General features: G+C 43.6%; 1 protein-coding gene across 5 annotated transcripts in view; it reads right to left on the bottom strand.

Moving 5' to 3' along the window:
- The window catches only part of ZNF395 (zinc finger protein 395), a 59,186-nt gene that overhangs the window by 11,097 nt on the left and 28,888 nt on the right, over positions 1 to 19,201 (bottom strand). For 4 of the 5 annotated variants that reach the window (XM_039875885.1, XM_039875887.1, XM_039875888.1 and 1 more), the window contains 3 exons: positions 3,531 to 3,777; positions 1,951 to 2,183; positions 23 to 132 (listed from right to left, as the gene is read on the bottom strand). In XM_039875885.1, coding sequence (XP_039731819.1) covers positions 23 to 132; positions 1,951 to 2,183; positions 3,531 to 3,777 — 590 coding nt within the window. Of the gene's footprint in view, positions 1 to 22; positions 133 to 1,950; positions 2,184 to 3,530; positions 3,778 to 5,822; positions 6,060 to 19,201 lie in introns of those variants that run through there. The other variant, XM_039875889.1, reaches the window with a different exon arrangement.

Here is a 19,201-nt window from a genome sequence, read left to right as displayed (position 1 = left end):
CCACATGGACTCCCTTCCTCACCAGAGAAGTTGGCCTCGACCCCGGGAGGACTCTGCACGACTGGGCTGCAGGACAGGGACGTCAGCACCATTGCCGCCATCATTTCATCCATTTCCACTGCATCTGACTTCCTAGATTCAAGCAGGTGAGTGCCAAAGGTTAGTTTCTGAGACTGCAGGTCACGTGGTCATCTTATATTTCTGGACTGTACCCCTCCCCATCCCCACTCCAATCAGCCAGTGTGTACGTTATATAAAGCATGAAGGTCTCTCTTCATTCTTCATGAAAAATACTCATTCTGAATTACGTTTACAGTATCAGTCCACCCCAGTAGGAGCAGGTCAGTCCCTATCCCACAAACACCTAGGGGCAGCTCCATTCTCCCCTGAATTTACTTCCTCATTCTGCAACTCAAAATAGGGGATTTTACTTGGGGGGATAAGAAGAAGAGTCAAAGCAATGAAGTAAAGCCCGCTGGAATTCGAAAGCGCAAAAATTCCCTTTCTTTTTCGGTCTTATATTCAGATTTAAGAGGGAACGATTACACTAACCAATCCCTTTCCCATCCCTACGAGAAAAATGATGAGGTATTCTGCTGGCTTCTGAATGTCAACAAAACCTAGTACATAAAGCCAACGAGCAAGTAAACCAGAATCACTAAAATAACTCTCCTGATGCAAATCTCAATGCTTTCCATGGCAGAGGTCTATAAAATTTTATGCGTGATTCTTAAAAATCCATATAAAGTTACATTTGTAGAAGTAAATTTAGAACTGTCTATAAGTCTAAAGTATGGAAAGTTAGCCTAAAATAAATTTCTAGGTGGCTCATCTATTTCAAAGGACTTTATTAATCCATTCTTTACAATTCAGATCCACCAAAATATGTGACTGGGTTTAACATAGCCAAACCAAGACCCGTAATATATTAATCATATTAGCATCCCCTTTCTTTTTATATGATCTTTGTATTTTTGTTTCCACAGAATAGAAAAACAAGTTCTTTGCCAACATTCCGCTGAATTCACAATCACAAATATCGTTGCTCTTGTCTGGTCTCAATATACCGGCTGCGCTGTCAATAACAGCAGTATCCACAGCCACACACAGAAAGGTGGAATGGGATTTCACTGCTGCACATCCTGAATATAAGACAATCGCCATCAGCAGACTTTCTTTTCTAATCTTAAAAGATCAGTGTATGTAGAACATATAACATAGAAATTAGGGTATATATGTATAAATAGTCTCGAGGGAAAAAATGATATCATAAAATTCTAAAGCAAGATATACATTCTTCATTCATCGTCAGTGGTTTCAAATATATAAGCCAGGGGTCCACAATCTATGGGCTGTGGGACAAACATGGCCTGACACCTGCTTTTTGTGTGGCTCATGAGCTATAAGCATGGTTTTATAATTTTAAGTGATTTTAAAAATCAAAAGAACAATATTATTTCTTGACATGTAACCAATGAAAATATATAAAATCCAAATCTGAGTGTCCATAAGTCAAGTTTTTTTGGAGTTCAACCATGCCCATTTGTTTCTGCACCGTCTGTGGCTGCTTTCACACCACCAGGCAGAGATGAGTTGCTGTGACGGAGATTGCTTGGCCCACAAAGCCTACATTATTGACTATCTGGCCCACACAGAACAAGTTTGCTGGCTCCTGATCTAAGCCATTTTCTCCGTCTCTCATCAAAAACGAAGAACTAATTTTAATTTAAGCATAAAGGGAGGAAAAGACAGCCCGTAGCCGAACCAAAGATATAAAGGGAAGAAAAGATACCAGTTCTAAAGGATGCCCTCTCTCTGTGTCTCATTTGTCCAATATCTTGACAACTAGACATGTAGGACTTCCACATTCCTTCCCCATCACAAAACACCCCACCACTCCATACCTCGCCACCCACATGACTTTCAGAGCCCAGGTTCTCCCACACAAACCTCTTTGGAACGTCAATGTTCCTGGAGACAGGCCTGTAGGCTGGCGCCTGGCTTCCCTGCTCCGGAGGGGGCGCCTGGGGAAAGGCACCCTGCAGCTCCGCCAGCCACACTTCCTCTGCTTTACAGCAGATTTGCAACTTCTGGTCCAACAGCCAAACAGTCACCTTGTCCTCTGCCCAACTATGCTGCTCCACCAGGCCTGTGCACTCTTGACCCCCATACCACACATAAACCTGGGCAGAGAGGAAAACAGCAACCAGTGGTCAGCACTTGGTAGTTCTCACCCAATATGCCCCCAAGCTCTGCGAGCCAGGATCCATCTGTCACACACTGCATTCTCTGACTCATCTTTAATTCCAGCAGAGGTTCCCAGGTACCTGCTTCCCACCTGAGCACCCACACAAGCCACAGTGGACTGGTTCTTTCCCAAACAGATCCTTACAAACTCTCTACATGGTGAGAGTGAACGTGTCAGTTTCTGGAATTTTTTTCTGAACTTGGAATCTATATGGAGTTGAAGCTAAGCCGTTATCTTAAAATACACTTTTAGAATTATAAGATGTTTTCTCTAAGCCTTGTGGTAACCACAAAGAAAAAGAGAAGGAACCAAAACAGAGACTACAACAAAATCAACAAATCGCAAAGGAATACAGAGAGAGGAAGAAACAAGGAACTAAAAAAGTCAGAAAACGACGAACAAAACAGCAATAGTAGGTCCTTACCTATTGATAATTACTTTAAATGTAAATGGATTAAATTCCCCAAATGAAGTTGGAATTTGTGTCCATCCTCCTGACTTTCTGCCCTGCCTTGCCTTAGAAGTCCTATATATCTGCTGGTTCCCAACTACTGCCTTGAATTGCTCAACCTGCATATTGCGCTTCACAGACTTCTGAGTCTGAAGACCTAGAAACAAGATGGTAGAGGTGGAGAGGTAGGCTGACCTCTCTAGCAGTTGGTTGCTTTACCTCCTGGGAAGCGAGGCCTGGACAACAGAAGCCTCAGACAGGAGGGTTATCTATTTATGGGCCCTTAAAAAGGTAATAAAAGAGAAGCCCATGCATATGGATCTAGTGATAATATCAGGTACGGGTGAGAGCTGAGCCCTGACACGAGGGGAGAAAACACTAGAAAAGAAAATCCAAATGTATCCTGACTAAACAAACACCTTCCTCTCTTGAAAATGTCTAAAAGTAACTCAAAAGATATAATCTTATCTGTCTCTTAAAAAGCTGAGATTCTTTCCTTTGTTTTGTAAAATTGCAAATTGAGGCAGATTGCGAGAAACTGAGCTCTGGTCAAGCTTGGAACTGAGATTCTGAGTAGGCCTAAGAATGTCAGGTGTCCGGTCTTGCCAGCTTTTCCTCCAGACAGCACTGTCGTGGAGGAGCCCTGGGTCTGCTGATGTCGGTTCACTCTCTCCGGAAGCCTGCCACCCAAGGGCCCACAGGGCTGCAAGGGACAGGTCTGTGCACAAACCGGTGCCCAGCATTTCCAGCCTGTTGCTTGGGGCACCACTGGCCTGCCGGCCCCAAGCCTGGGAAGATGAGCCACCTGTCCACACACGGGGATCAACCTACCTTCTGCCCTGGCTGAAAGGCCACCTGCTGGAGGCCTGAGGTGCCGGGAGCCTTGAGAACTTCCTTGAGCTGCTCCTGGCAGGAAGTATCCTTAGAGACTAGGAAGGGCTGGGGAGCCACCCCGTCCAGCAGCTCCGCCTGAGGCTCTGAAGGTGGGGCAGCCCCAGGTGGCCCCAGTACCCGGGCTCCCAGGAGGGACCGCTTACCAAGGCGCCGGGACAACACACTAGCCATGCTGCTGTGTTTCCTGGGGAGGGAAAGGGAACACAGAGTCTTTTATTCATTTTTCTGGAGGAATCAGGAAGCTTTTGGTACAGAACCCTACACACAGCAGGAGCCATAAGTGTCCATTAAAACGGATGAAACATTTTAAAGTAACTTTTACGATTATTTCTTTTTACAAAAGTAACATCTATTCTTCGTAGGACATTTAGAAAATAGTGATAAGCATAAAGAAAAACAGATCATGCAAGAAGCTGCCTCCCAGATATACCCACTTTTCCTAGATAACATTCCACGCTTTCTTCTATACATTTATTTACATACTTTTATTTCTACAAAATGCTATCATGGTTTGGAAAACTGAATTTTCACTTAATACCTTGTGTAGGTTTTACTATATCACTAAATGTTATTCTATAAAATCACTTTTAGAAGCCACGCAGTATTTTCTAAGGCAGATGCATCATTCCTCATTTAACAAGTCCTTTACCATCGTACTTGGGGACTATATCCAGTATTGTGCTGTTTGAACTGCTCTGCCTGCAGGGAGCATTCTCTGAACTCAACCTCAGCACACACACACTCACACCACTTCCTTAGGTTGGGTCCTATATACGATAAGGTCACGTGCCCTTAACGACAGAGATACCACCATACGTTCTGAGAAACAGCGCTGTTAGGCGATTTCATTGTTATGTGAACATCACAGAGTCTAGATAGTATAGCCTACTACACATCTATATTGGTGTAGCCTACTGCTCCTAGGCTACAAGACTGTACAGCATATTACTATATAAAACAACATGAGATTAAATCAAGCACAAGAGAAAATGATGTGATCAAGAGACACAGTAAACAAGATGCATGAGGCTGCTGGCCGGCGTAACAGACATACTGTCACACCGCAAACTTTCTCTATAAATAAAAAGAATAGTCTAAAATAAAGACAAAAAGCATAATATAGTAAATACATAAACCAGTAACATATTTATTATCATTATCACGTATAATGTACTGCAAATAATTGTATGTGCTGTACTTGCATACGACTGGCAGCTCAGTGGGTCTGTTTACACCAGCATCACCACAACCACAGGAGTAATGCATTGTGCCACCACATTACATTGGAATGGCTGTGACAGGAATTTTTCAGCTCTATTATAATCTCATAGAACCACAATCGTATCTGTGGTCTATCGTTATGTGACACATGACTACATTAATAAATCAAAACATGAGGACATTTATCAGATAGATACTCGTAGATTTTCAAGCTCAGCAAGCTTTAAAACTTCAAAGAGCCACAGAAACGAGCCATGCTAACTCTCCTCTCCTCATTTCATACTTGAGGACACTAATGCTGAGAGCTTAAGTGACTTGCTCACAAAGTTGGTGCCAGCGCCTGAAGGAGATCTGGTCTCCTGGCTCCAGACCTGGGTGCCCTCGCTGCCTTGGAGCTGCCCGCACACCGCCTCCAACGGCATGTGGTGTCGGCTACTACCACAGCCCTGACGTGAACCAAGCGAGACCAGCCCGGGCCTCAGCGTGTTCATCCCATGGTGGACAGGACCTGTTCTGAAAACGACACACGTCATTTCAGCATGCTCTGAGGCGCCACCGTATCCCCATTATTCAAACCTGAGAAAGAAGGAAGTTGGGTACCACCACCCTCCACATTTTACAAAGGGGAAGAGCTAGGGAGGAGATACCTAAACCAGAAACCCTGGTCAGATGCTTCATTAGCCAAACCCCTCCTGCCTGAGAGGGGAGGTTCCAACCCCCCTGGCACTCAACGAGCACCAGGGCTTGGTGGGGCCATCAGGGATCTTCTGGGCCATTCCTTGACCTTCGGCACCTACATCACTCCAAAACAGAAAATGCCTATCCTCCAGACCCTCAGTGATCCATATCAGTCAATAAGCTCATTCTTGAGAAATCCTTCCCTTGACGAACTGCTCACCTGGGATTGAGTAAAAACACAGACCTGCCCTCAGGCCACCTGGTCAGCCCCCACTCACAGCCTGCTTCCCCATCGATAAGTCTCAATGTTAATGCTTCCGCGGCCCACACCTTAGGGGAGAAAATGAGACTGTTCCTGTAGAAGCTCTTCACATCCTGTACAGTGTGACAGAAAAAGGGCTTTTACAAATCTTTTACTCAGAGCTTCAAGAGCTAGAATCAGATAGCATGGTATCTGCACCACGAACTCCCTAGAAAACAAAAAACAAAAACAAAAACAAAAAGCTAAGAAAAAGGTTGGAGTCACAGCCTATCCTACAGAGCTCCTGAGTAGATGTCTGGTGACTCCACATTCCATAACTCCACTGGACACCTTTACTATAATAAAAAGGAAGAAAAATGTAAGGAGTAAATTCAAATTTTTGACCACTACCAAAAAAAAAATGTATATCCAAGCTGACTTGGTTTTAAAAATTCACTCACCTACCTTCACCCCTAAATCCTCAAGGCAGAAACAAGAACCTCTGACTCTCAATTTAACTCCATTGAGCTCTTCAGAGCTAGAGGTGAAGCCGCAGTGCCACTTAGAGACATCAGATGGCAGCATCCATCCAGAGAAACAATCCTTTTCTTGACCCAAAAAAAAAAAAAAAAAAACTCAGTGGCCACCCCCACTTTCCACAGCAGGAAGTTTGAGGTTTCTATCACTGAAAATGAAGAAAGAGTAGTATTTCCAAAATTCCTGAGCTTCCAGTCTCCAAATGGAGCCTGAAATATTCGGCTGACTCTGACAACGTTTTTGTAAGCCTTTTTTCTTGTTGTTACAATTTAAAAAATACTTTTTATTTATTTGGTTTGTGACCCCACACCTTCCAAAGTCTGCTGGATGTGCATAAAGTCGGTGAACCTGCCCACTTCCCGTTTGTTCCCACGTGTGTTTGCTCTCCTTCTCTGGCCTTTATCCTTCAACTGGCCCAAATTCTACACTGAAATGCATTTTATTCATTTATAGTATGCCCAAATCTTAATTTTTAAAAGCAGAAGAGAAAGGAGGAAGGGAAACTGCCTTTGTTAAGTGCCTAACAGGCACTAGCTTTCACAAATTGTATCTAATTTAATCCTCTGATCAACTTGAGGTAAAAGACATGGTCTTTTGCTTCTGATGAGGAAACTGAGCTACAGACAGCTTAGGCTGCTGAGGCTACACAAGGAACCAGCAGCCCTGGAGGCTGAAGTCATGTCTACCTCATGTGGAAGGTCACGATCTTGCCATGATTCCAGGAGGTGTGGGATCTCTCAAAATAAAACACTCAGTTAAGTTGCTTTTTATCTACGTTTTTTTTTCCTATGTCAGTGAAACTTGATAGAAAAAAACTCCGATCCGGCAAGTCTCTACTTTTGTTTTCTTGTGTACTTTCTTTCCCTGAAAAATCTCTTCTCCGCTGGCATGTTAGCCTCTTACCTACAAAACAGACGTCAGTGCTTTAGTGTGACCTTGCTAAACAATCCCAGTCACAGTTAATCATTTAGTGGTTTGGGAAGAACTTTATACACACACTGCCCTCTGAGAGGGTGCAAAGAGATAATGCAATCACTCTCAAAAGTTTAGATTTTAGCCAAGTTTATACTGGCGACCAATTACACAGAAGTGAAAAATACAAATCTAGACTAAATGTAGGCCGGGCAGCATCACCAGGTAGGATTCCATGCCTCTCCTGTGTTCATCAGCACGCTCATAATATTATGGACATGGCGCGACAGATAACACAATCAGCAGTGTCCTTCAAGGGCTCAGAAGTAGATAAGAATACATAAAGAGGCCTGCCATGCAGGTGGGTGAAGGAGCCTGGTTAACACTGGACCTTAGACTGACTTTCTAGGACTGCCTGTCACTTTACACTTCGGATCAAGGGTCCCACCCTCCCTTCTAGCACATTTCTATCCATCTAACTGGAGCCCCCTTCAAACCTCTTTCCTGATCTCTACTTCTATTCACTCCCCTATTGGTTTCTTTCTTGGGAGCTATCAAAGGTCTCTGTAAACTAGCCATCCCCTAATGTGCCATATGGTTCTGGTCAGCAAAGAGAAATCAAGAAACACCCTTTGGGAGGGGGTAGCGGGGGCATAATAATAACAATGTTTCGACATATAGCTGAATCCTCCTTTATAGTGTTACATTCTTGACTGAAGGAATTCTTTGATGGAAACATAAACTCTTGCTAAAAAAAAGACTTCCCGCTAAGGGATCCTGAGCCCTCTTGTGCTTCTTACCCTTGCCACTAATAGGAGGGACTGGCTACCCTAGAATATGTATTCTGGTCAATGTCCGAAAAGGGTTAGCCCCTTTCCAGGCTCAGCAAACATATCCTGATGTGCTAATAGCCCTTAATGAGGACTTCTGCCATCAGTTAAATAACTGGAACAGACAGAATAGGAAAACAAACTCGCTCTGTGGTTCTGAGTTGCAAATTGCTCTTTGACATGTGACTGTTGCCAGACAACCACATGTCTCAGCACACGTACGTGTGTGTACGCACACACTCATGCACAATGGTTGCTCTCTCCTACCACCCAGGGACACAGCAGCAAGCCATGACATCACCTAGTGGAACTTCTAGAAAAGTCAAAATGATTCATTACACAACTAATAATTCAGGGTTTTTTATTTTTTAAGTTAAGGAGAGAGAAGTTTGGAGTAAGTTTCCCATTTGTTAAATCTTGGATGCCTGCTACCTCTCTAATAAACAATTTATAGATGGAGGTGAGGGACAGCAGCCCTCTGCCAACAGTTTCAGGTTCTCTACTAAACCTCAGCTTTTTATTTTATGATCTCCACTGGGTAACCACTGTACAGAACGGCAGTTTGAGTTTTCAGTCCTTTGGCTAATAATCTGCATTCTTCATCTTTTATCAGAAAGTTGCTTTTTTCTTATAAATCTGTCAAGTTTTAACCTAATTTGTTTTCGTGTGCTATTCTAAGCTCGTCCAAAGGTCAAAATGTAACAAAGCACATCTCTTCTTTTACAACATAAATCAATGGAGAATAGGAGTCCCAATTATTTTCCAGCAATTCTTAGCCAGGGACGATCTCTGTTGAGAGATGCCAAGTGCGTCTGCAGCATATTCACAGTCATATGTAGATATGTCTATGGTCCTCTTAGTGTACAGGTCACCACTTGAACTTGGCAAAAGCAAGTGGGCATACTCCGGCATCACCACCCAAATTCTGCCTGGTGGTCGGTTCTCAAGTCTTATTTTGCCTTCTCCAGAGAAAGTAAAAAATGACTCTTCATTGAGTATATATTAACCTTTTCTTCCCAAAGGACTCTATCCAGCCTGGGTCTGGATAGAAACTCTTCTGAATGGAGCCGAGGGCCTGAGCTAAAACTTCTAGATGTCTCAAGTTATTTAACAGGCCTGATATACCATTTCTAAAATGTATGATGTGCATTTTACATTTTAAAAATACAAGCTTAAGATACACCGCACTGAGCAAATTAGTGATTGATTCAATACTAATATTTCTAAATCAGTTGTTCAGAGAATGACCACTTGAATTTTCAGAACATTCTAATTACCGTCTTTTTCTGAAGGTTTTTAAAAACTGAATTACACTGCATCAATGTATAATAGTTGAGAATACCCATAAAGTTAAAATTATAGACTATCGGGATTGACAGGGATCTTAAAGATTGCCCCTCCCCCATTTGAGGCTGGAATCCTGGTCACAGCATCACCTATAAGTGAGCATCCAGCCTTCCATTACTGTGAGTAATAGATGTAATAGAATAATGGAAGGAAAAATAAGAGTCCCAAATAGTAGTGTTATTTTCATATTCCAGCAGATGGGCCATAGAAATAGGTCATCTGATCTGGTTACACTCAATTTTCTCCAGCAAATAATAAACAACCCTAACCATCAGATACTTCTGTTGGTCCAAATGCACAACGGTCATTCAATCAAGTAAAAGAGACCATTCTGTTTGCACTGTGGGCCGGGGAGGAAAGCATTTTTACAGTTCCACCCAGGAAAAAGCACACTTCCCCTTCCTTCACACCTAGCTCCCCATTTGCTTTCAAAACCGCCACTGCCAGTGCCCTTTGTTCCTTGCTCTGTCATTTATACGCGACTCCGTATTACACAAGACAGTTCTTAGCACAGTGCTTGGCACACAGGCCTTAGTAAACTGCAACTATTTCTACGAGAATCAAAAGGACGGCACATCTCTTAGACGGCATGAGCCCTTTGAGGGCAGAGGCCGTATCTTGCTTATCCCATCAGATTTATGATTCTAGGTAGATGATATTCCCATGGGTGAGGAGAGCCCCAGATTCAAAAATAATGTGTTCTGAGACATAATACCTGCTACTTGCCCTAAAATGAAGACGGTTATCAAAAGCAAGGGGAAAGTTTTAGTGTTCAAACTCGGTCCTAAGAGAGAAGTACTATCTTGAAAACAAGTAGAGAACACTACATAAGGAAGCAGGCATAAGTAAAACCACACTTCCAAATGTGCCATGGGAGGCAGAGAGCTTATCCAGCACCGTTCTGTACATGCATGGGGGGGAGGGGAGAAGACACATGCACGTGTGTACGTGTGGGTGCATGCGCTGTGGTTAAACCTGATTTGCACTGTGCTAAAACTATGTGAGAGCTCCAGAAGGAGGCGGGCAGATGGATGATTGCTGACTCGGCATTTTTACCCAGAGCCTGCGGGAAGGAGGGAACCAGGAGGTGAGTACCTCCAGAAGAACAAGCCTCAGAGAATTAACACGTCTCTCGAGCAGTTTTCAGAGTGAGGGTGTAAGAGACCTGCACATTAATTCAAATGACCAATGAATGAATACTTGAATGGCACTTGGGTTTACACGCACTTTAACACACACCTTTGGGGGTTTCCTTTTTTTCCCTGACCTCCCAGCAACTCAAGAAAACATGGAGAGACAGTATAATCTCCATTTACAACTCAGAAAACTGAAGTTTCTCAAGAGGGTTACTTATTTGCCCAAGCTAGCAGGCAGTGGCATTTGCAATTTTCCTGGCTGCTCCTGGTCCAATTCTCTCTTCCCCCAGCTGCATGGACGGGGGGGGGGGGGGGGGGCTCAAGACCAGGGCTCAGGACAGAGGGTGTGGACAGAGGCCTTTGGAGTCCACAGCTCTGATGCCTTTACTTTGCCTTGTCTGAACCTCACAATGCTGTGAGGAAGAAAGTGTGAGTTTCATTGGGAAGAAGGGATCTAGAGGCACCTGATAGGAAAGAAAAGCAAAAGCTAGCAACAAAAGAACCACTCCAAAAACACAAAACACAGACGAGAGAATTTAAAAAGCCTAACAATCCAGGACCCATTAGCATAAGGCCCTGAGGGGTGCACAGGTGAGAAAGGGGGGCCTTTGTGGCAACGATGCCCAACGTGTCAATCCCGAGAGCAAGGTACAGGGTTCATCATGTTCTCACTCCTCTAAGAAGGCAGAGAAACACAGACTCGACTTCATATACTCTTTTCATTTAATTAGTTAAAAACAGAAAAACTATGTGGAACTCAAGAGTCATCTGAATGAATAATGGCATTCCCTGATGGCACTAAACAAACAGGCAGCAGGCCTTGTGGGAAGGGTGAGAGCCACCTGGTGACTTGCCTTGCTAGAATCAATAGGTAATAAAAAGGCAGTGGCCCTCTCCAGTGGTGGATTATCAGAGTACACAGGGCTGCAAGTGCCTAAGGCAGATATCATTTGGTCTGAGAGCCAGGCCAGAAGAGTGAGATCCGAAATTAAAGAAACACCATGCCCACGTAAAGAAGCTTGGTTAACTAGACAGCTAGCCGGAAAAGATAAATAGTTAAGGGAAGGGAATGAGGTGCTCAGATAACCCTCAGGAATCCAAGTCTCACCCGGGAGCCACTGTCCGAAATGTAAACTCACGGGAAATAAGCTGTAATCTTGGAAATTATAAGGCCCAAGATAAGAAACATGTGCTGTTCGGATGACAGAACATTCTAGTGGCTGATAACATTTAAAAATCTGAAATAAGAGATGGATACCAGAATTGTTCCAAGACCAGGATGGCTGACTGGCCAACGGGAACAGATCTGTCTGGCCAGAAGGCGGGTAACCAGGCTTCTGCAGACCAACTTTTAACCCAGCTTTCCCCATTATTCTCACTCTCCAATTAACCCCTCAGCTCTTTTGTGTCAGGATGGGGGGCAGCTCCTCACCCTGTCACTCTATCACCTTCTCCTGGGAGACTCTGCTTGCTCTCCTAAGAGGGGAACATTCCTTCCAACATCAATGGGAATGCTTCCCATCTCCCAGGGGTGCTGTGGCTGAGGGGAAAGAAAGGCTGGTTGCCATGAAGTGCTAACACTGGCCCCTTCTAAATGGATACCCAGCCTGTTCAGGAGAAGCTAAGCCAAGGTCCACTGCGGAGGGTGCATCTCCAGGGAAAGAGCAGGTAGCAGCCAGTTACCTCGACCTGTGTGACTTGTGACAGCCACCATCTCAGAGCCTTGATTTCCCAACTCACCGGTGAAAAATGAGAACAATGCCCAGCATCTGGGAGAAATTCAACGGATGTGTTTCCTTCCCCTGTTCCCCTATTTTAGACAGGAGCTTGAGCGCTAAATAAGATGACAGGCCACTCCGAATGCCCAGTAGCCACTGTTGAGCTGGCATCTGGGAATTAAGGGGGTGAAAGGACTTTGGACCAGAACCAGTAATACAACTACTGACTCTAAAGGAGAGCAAAGAGTTGACCACGAGTGAGCTACTAGGTAATTGAAATCACAACAAAATTGATTGCAGCAGGATGGGGGAACCCAGAAATCCAACGCATTCCATCTAGAGGCCTGCTGGCCACAAAGAACCAACCCCAGGCTTGTTGCAGAGAGCTCAACACCAAGCCCAGAGCCAGGACACTGCAGGCTCCCACGTGAGACACGTCCCAGTCCTGCCTTCCTCCCCTGAGCCCAAATCTCAGTCTTGGTGCCCTGCCCAGGGAGGTTCAAGGGCTGCAGTCAAACCTCCCTGAGGCAAAGCCCAGCCGGTCCCTGTGACAGACCTCCAGTGCTGCTGCAGACGCTCCGGTCCTGGGTTCCAGCTCTCCTGGATCTAGATCCAGCCTGTGCTAGTGCAGACCCACCCAGGAAACAATTCCACACCAACTCACCAGAAACCCAGGGAAAGGGGCACCACAGAACACAAACAACATTTTTAAAGATCTGCTGACATGCAACACATGTGCCAGGCTCTTGCCGATGAACTAAACAGAAAGATTAAGAAGCCTGAGCTTCATACTCTGCCTTTAAGAAACTTCAGGCCTGACTGGGCTTCCGCCTGGACCACACATCTAGCACTTGTTAATAAAAGCACTTCATATGCTCCACAGCTACATTGATTTTTGTGCTAGATAATTAGATGACTGAATCAGAATTTGCTTCTTTCAGGAAAATGCAAAAAAACAGCCAGCGATCTGACACTGAAGCCCGATAAAAAGATGGCTTTCGGGATTAAGCTTATAAAGTTAGATCAGTGTGCATGTTAAAATCTTAAGTGTTTGACATAATTTGAAATAAAATGTGTTACGAACCTAAAAAGAAAAATCTGCTGAGTGATTGGAGGGTGAGGGAGACAGACACATTTCCCCCGGAAAATGCCAAGTCAGACAAAGTAAAGAAACTATAGATACTGTAAAGGAAGATCTTTTAAATACACAGTGAAAAATGAGCCCAGTCGGGGAGGGGAGCTTGCCCAAGGCACAACCCACTAAGAAAGTACCTTTTTCTGGAGGAGGCCATTTAAGGAATCTTCATGCCCCAATAATCGTGGGACTGGGGATGAGTTCGAAGATGGAGAAGGGGTGGGGAAACAGGCTGAATGAGTGGTCACCCCAGTCTGAGCTCAAATTATTGGGGTGTCTATTCTTGGATGTTTCTCTTTAAATGGACAGGGTGGCAACATTGATCAGAGTGCTCACTAGTGAGGATGTTCTAACCAAAGTGACAAAATAAATGTGGATCAATCACAGAGACCAGATGGCCCACACTCCTGAGTTTTGAGAGAAGCGAAGGATGAAATGGGTGATCGGTGAGGCCGAAACACACGGGCCGTGGTGACACAGAGCTGGTGAGCCCCTGCCCACCACGAGGCTGGCACCACAGGGAACTTTGCTCTTATCAGGTCGGCAGGCAGACTGTCCCTAGTTCAGGGCCAGCAGAAGACGAGAGCCTTCTGAGGGAAAAGGCAGTGGGATGTTCACAAGCAACAAAATCGCATCGAGCTACTTCATTATAACTGTTACAGAATAAACAGGCAAGAGAAAAACAGGAAACCTATGCAATCTGCAGCCTTTCAAAGGCTGATGTTCCTTAGGAACGTTCTAACAACTATCATTTATCAAAGACTGATGCGTCAGTCACTTGTGAAGCATTTCACAGACTGTATCTCATTTCATCCGTGACAATAACATAATCATCATCACCTTCTCTATTTTACAGATGAGGAAACTGAGACTCAGGGAGATTGAATAATGTCACCAAGGACACAGAGCTGGAAAGTGACATGACTAAGATGCGAGTTCAAATATGTCTGATTCCAAAAGATGTGGTCTTTCTTCTATATTACACAAGGAAATTATGCATCAAGTAAGAGAAGTAAGGGACTAGACTGATGACCTCTTAAAAGCTCCTTGTCAGTAAAAACTTGAGTCACCAAGAGGTCGCTGTGGTGTTGGTGGTTTTGGCATGGAAAGGAAATGAAACGGGCATTACAACAGCAAAGTTGTATCAAGCAGGGGGTCCCCCAGGATCACAGCGACAATTATTCTCATTTAACGCTTTTACAAATATCCCAAAGAGAATGCACAGTGAAAGAGTCAGGGCTGCACTTCCCAGTTATGTGACCTTGGGCAAATCACCTCACCTTTCTGTGCCTCAGTTTCCCCTCCTCTAAAACAAGAAAACCACTGGCTCCTGCTCCAGGGGATAATTTGAGACTTTGATGGGGCAATGCAATTTTTTTTAACAGCGCCTTAGTTTTTAAGAGTCGCCAAGCTCTACTTCCTAGAGATTCTGATTCCTCTGAGAGTGGAGCCTAAAAAAGAATGAAAAAAATGTACCTCAACTACTTAGCACTGTGAGTAGCACAGAATGCTCAATAAATGTTAGCCTAAAAAAAAAGGCACCAAACTCTGGGTAATGCCAAGCCAAACTTATGGAACGATTACAGGGAAGACTTTGTGTAAGTAAAGGAAAAAAGCAGCCAGTAAATTTTAACATTGACAAGGGCAGGGCAATACATATAAGGGAAAAAAATCAAAATCATGTTAAGAGCTCTGTAGCAACAGTCAGAACCTAGTAAAGGGGCCTCTATGTCACTGCAGATCAGACTGTCATCCTGCTGTGGTCACAAAGGCCAAAACAAACAAACAAAAAATCCTTTTGTCCAGCACCACTGCAAAAGTATTAAAAACAAAAAGAAACACACTGCCGCCTACTCCCTATAAAATTAGAGAATCATCCACACTGGGAACACTGGTTGCTGCCCAACAAAAAAAGATAACTTGTAAACAACAGAGAAGAGAGTCGGTCACCTAAATGGGCTGTGTGAGGGGAAGGGCACGCCAGAGTGCCCAGAAAGATCAAGGCCAGGAGGGCCCTGAGAAAATCGAGCAAATGAGAGCAATAAGGGAGCGCGCGCCGGCTCTGTCTCCAAATCCCGAAACAACAGATGAAGGAGCGTCTGCTAACACCCACAGACCAGAGGAGGAGACGCCCCAGCACCCCGAAAGAAGACAATATAAATGCATTACTGGCTTTGGGCAATTGCTTGAATGCAACAGTGGGGTTTCCCCAGGGTCAAAACCAGAACTATTTTCATTAACACCTGCATAAGGGATCTGAAGGCGAAAGCATGTGAAATAATTCAGGGTGCAAAAGGGTTCTGCCTCTCGCCAGCTAAGTGACCAGTGGCGCCAACATGTGCCCTTCAAGAGGGACACAGCCAAGTCTTCCCTTGTCACACTGGCTACTAAAGGCATGAGTTTGGCCGGATATCACAACAAATTTTCATGGTTTCCAAGAGTTCTCAGAGATCTAGAGACGATGTCCAGAAGTGTAAGCACAGACACACGCACACTATCCTTCTCCATGTAAAATGAAACTGTTAATAAAAGTGCATGACAGTGTTCTAGATTTGTTTTTTCAGAACACTAAAATGCTTCCACACACCTCAGCCTGGGCTTGAGCATTTAGGGGTATAGCACTCTGTTTTCTAAAGATGGCACGGAGAAGAATCACAGACGCATTGAAGGTCTTCAGTTAGGGAATGAACTAGGTTTAGAATTTATCACCCACTCTACAATGTGCGGCTCATCCATCCTTAATTCTTCTCCACACAACCACGACCAACATCCAGGCCAAAGTCCTCGCAGGGACCAGATATAATTAATTATGGGTTTCAGAAGTATGTGCTGGCTTACATTAAGTCTAAGCTAGGAACTGACCTTGTCATGTGCCTTCATTAGGATTTAAAATGAAAGGACCCTATTACCTAGCAATTCTCCTCAGTATCTACCCTAGAGAAACACTCATCTGTGTTACAAATAGGCAAGCGCAGCCAAGTTTATCGGAATAACATTTGTAACAGTAGTGGATTTGGAAATAACTTAAAGGTCCACCAATTAGGGGAAGGCTACAGTTTAGCCTTCTGATTCTAAGAAAGGCCATTCAAGAGTTAAACAAAAGCAAAAGACCTATACAGAAGGACAGGGCACAATCACCAAGGTGTGTGCTCTTGCAAGCTGGGGGGCAAGGGAAAGACAATACTTGCAGTGCAATGAGCAGTCACTTTTTTTTAAGGTCCATGGCCATAAATGCAAATATCTAAAGCATTTGAAAAATACCAACAAACTTGTGACAGCAGGTGACCTCCAGGGAAAGACTGCATGAGAAGTGGTCGTCAAGAAAGGTTTTTTTTGCTCTGAAAGGTTTCCACGTTTTTTTCCCCTATGGAGAATGTGCTCGTGTACTACTTGTATAATGAAAATTTCATTTAAACATTTAACTTTCAAAAAAAAAAAAAAGAAAGAAAGAAACTGACCCTGTTCAACACATTTCAGTAATGTGTCTGGGGAAAATTTCTACCCAAATCTGACATACACTTCCCGGGAGGCTGAGAGCTCAGCAGTGCAAAGCACTGGGCTTTGCAACAGGGATCTTGTTTCAAAAGTACAAGCCCAACTCTGTAACTCTGTGGATTGTTAAATTTATATGCTAGTTCAAGGGAGAGGCAGGAAAAAGGAGAAAGTATGTCAGGAGGCTTCTGGGTAATCCAAAGGGATGTCCTAAGAGCCATTCCAGTTCTTCTGGATGAGGATTCCAGCTCTCCAACACAACTCACACACACACACACACACACACACACACACGCCAAATATAGCAGCCCTTGCCCAATCACACTTATTCTACACCAGGCCTAGCTGTCTGTGCCAGACTCTCCCATCTAGGTGGGGATCCAGATCCCTAACATTAATCTGGCCCCCGTAGATTACTGAGAAGGAAGAATCTGAATGTCCTATCAGACACGATCCAAATTATTATTGACTCACCAGGACCACCTAACCTATAGGATACTGATTTTTAAACACACATCCCTTCCTTCACCTCTGCAAAGGACTATGTATAAAGTCCTCAGAAACACAAAACTCTAATGTTAAGAACCTAGGAGGCAAAACTCTAACCTAGGGTGTTAGAAAGCAGAGCTATGGTCCTTTCAGTTGTAGGGAAGATAATCTGAAAATGGTCATGAGGAACATTTCTGAGATGACGGAAATGTTCTGTCTCAAAATGCATTTGTCAAAACTGATTAACCAGCACACTTAAGATCTGAGCATTCCACTGTATGCAAATTATACTCAATTTAAAAAAAAAGAAAAAAAAAAGGACTCCTCAAACGCAGTTTCTCCGCCGGCTGCAGCAGAACTTTGAGCTGCCCTATCAGACATCTGAAATCTCTGTTGTGCTATGTAAAGAGCACAAAGTACCATGGTGACAGTCACCATAAAAATAGATAACAAGATTAAAATGGATAGAGGACACATGAATTTAAGAACGGCACACCAAGAGCAATTCATTTTCAGCAGCAGAAGAAAAACAGAAAGAGAAGAGAGTTTTTCATTCTCCCCGCACTTTGAAAAACAGCCACCAAATGTGGTTGTTTTTACTAAAAGTGTTTTATGACTTCCCAATACTCCAAGGACAAAAAAGGCTAAGAAGTGTTATTTCTTATTGTATTTTCCTTAAAAAACAAAAAAAAACAAAAAAAAACAGCTCATGGTAGTCTAAGTTTTTCCCGTACATACTCTATGTGGCCCAGTAAACCGATTTATAGCAATTCAACGAGCAGAGTTGATGTACCATACACTGTGCGGGGCCCAAATTTACTGAGATAAAGGAGAACTGGCCCTTTATAATCAATGTACAAATATTGCCAACTTTAGTCCTAAATAACCAACTTCTGCCTGTATTTTTACATACTTCTAAAACTGTCATTCCCTAGGTCATATACCCCCAAAATGCTTTACTCCAGGTGAAGAGAGAGCACTTTCTTGCCTAATACTGATTTTTCAAATGCCAAAATGTAAGCCTGAATCACATGGAGACAGAAATCATCTTGTGATATTCTCCAAAGATGAGATAAACCTCTATTCTTTTTACAGAGCTCTCTAAGAAACGTTTGCTATGTGATTTCACCCTAGCAGTGCCCCCAACAGCAAAAAAAAGTCATCCAAAAATAGCACGAAGAAAATTCTAAAAACTAAATATTTTAAATAATCAGAGTAGATTCTAAATAAGCCATATATTTAAGTAATCTTTAGGCAAAATTAAACTCAATCAAATTTTCTACACGTAAGCTAAAAATAATAAAATGAAAAAATTTAACTCAAACCACAAACTTATTGTCTGGTATAAACTGAATATATGCACTCCTGGGAAATCCCACTCAAAAGTTTATCTAAATTTATCCATCCCTTGCTCTCTTTGCCACTAAACCTACAGAGCAATGCAAGGCTCGGTCTCATTCCTGGTCTCATGATGTTTACCTTGCTATAACTGATGCTACATCATCCTCATCACCTTCCTGTAGGTAGTCTTGCTTGCTCGTGTTTCTCTGGCCCCGCAGTTGTCCAAATGTCACATGACCAGCAGAGGTCGTTAAAACTAGATCCTGAATGGGTCAATGAATTTCTAATCCACTTTTGAACTGGATTCACTTTGTTAAAAGCCTCATCTTAACGGGGCTCACATTAAACTCACAAACGACAGAACAATCTGGAAACTTTTTTCCCACATGGTCTGTCCCTCTTCAGCGTGCCTAGAATACCACCAGGGTACACTGTGCTTGTCTGTTCGCCTGTTGGTCTGACCCTTTCAACTGGTCATCAACTTAAGGTCGGGACAGAGTCTTATTTTGTGACTCCAGGGCCCAATCCAGT

This window comes from Pteropus medius, unplaced genomic scaffold, assembly GCF_902729225.1.
Source record: "Pteropus medius unplaced genomic scaffold, Ma_sr-lr_union100, whole genome shotgun sequence".
Taxonomy (NCBI): Eukaryota; Metazoa; Chordata; class Mammalia; order Chiroptera; family Pteropodidae; genus Pteropus; species Pteropus medius.
The sequence above is the reverse complement of the archived record's forward strand: the minus strand, read 5'-3'. Positions and strand labels throughout refer to the sequence as shown.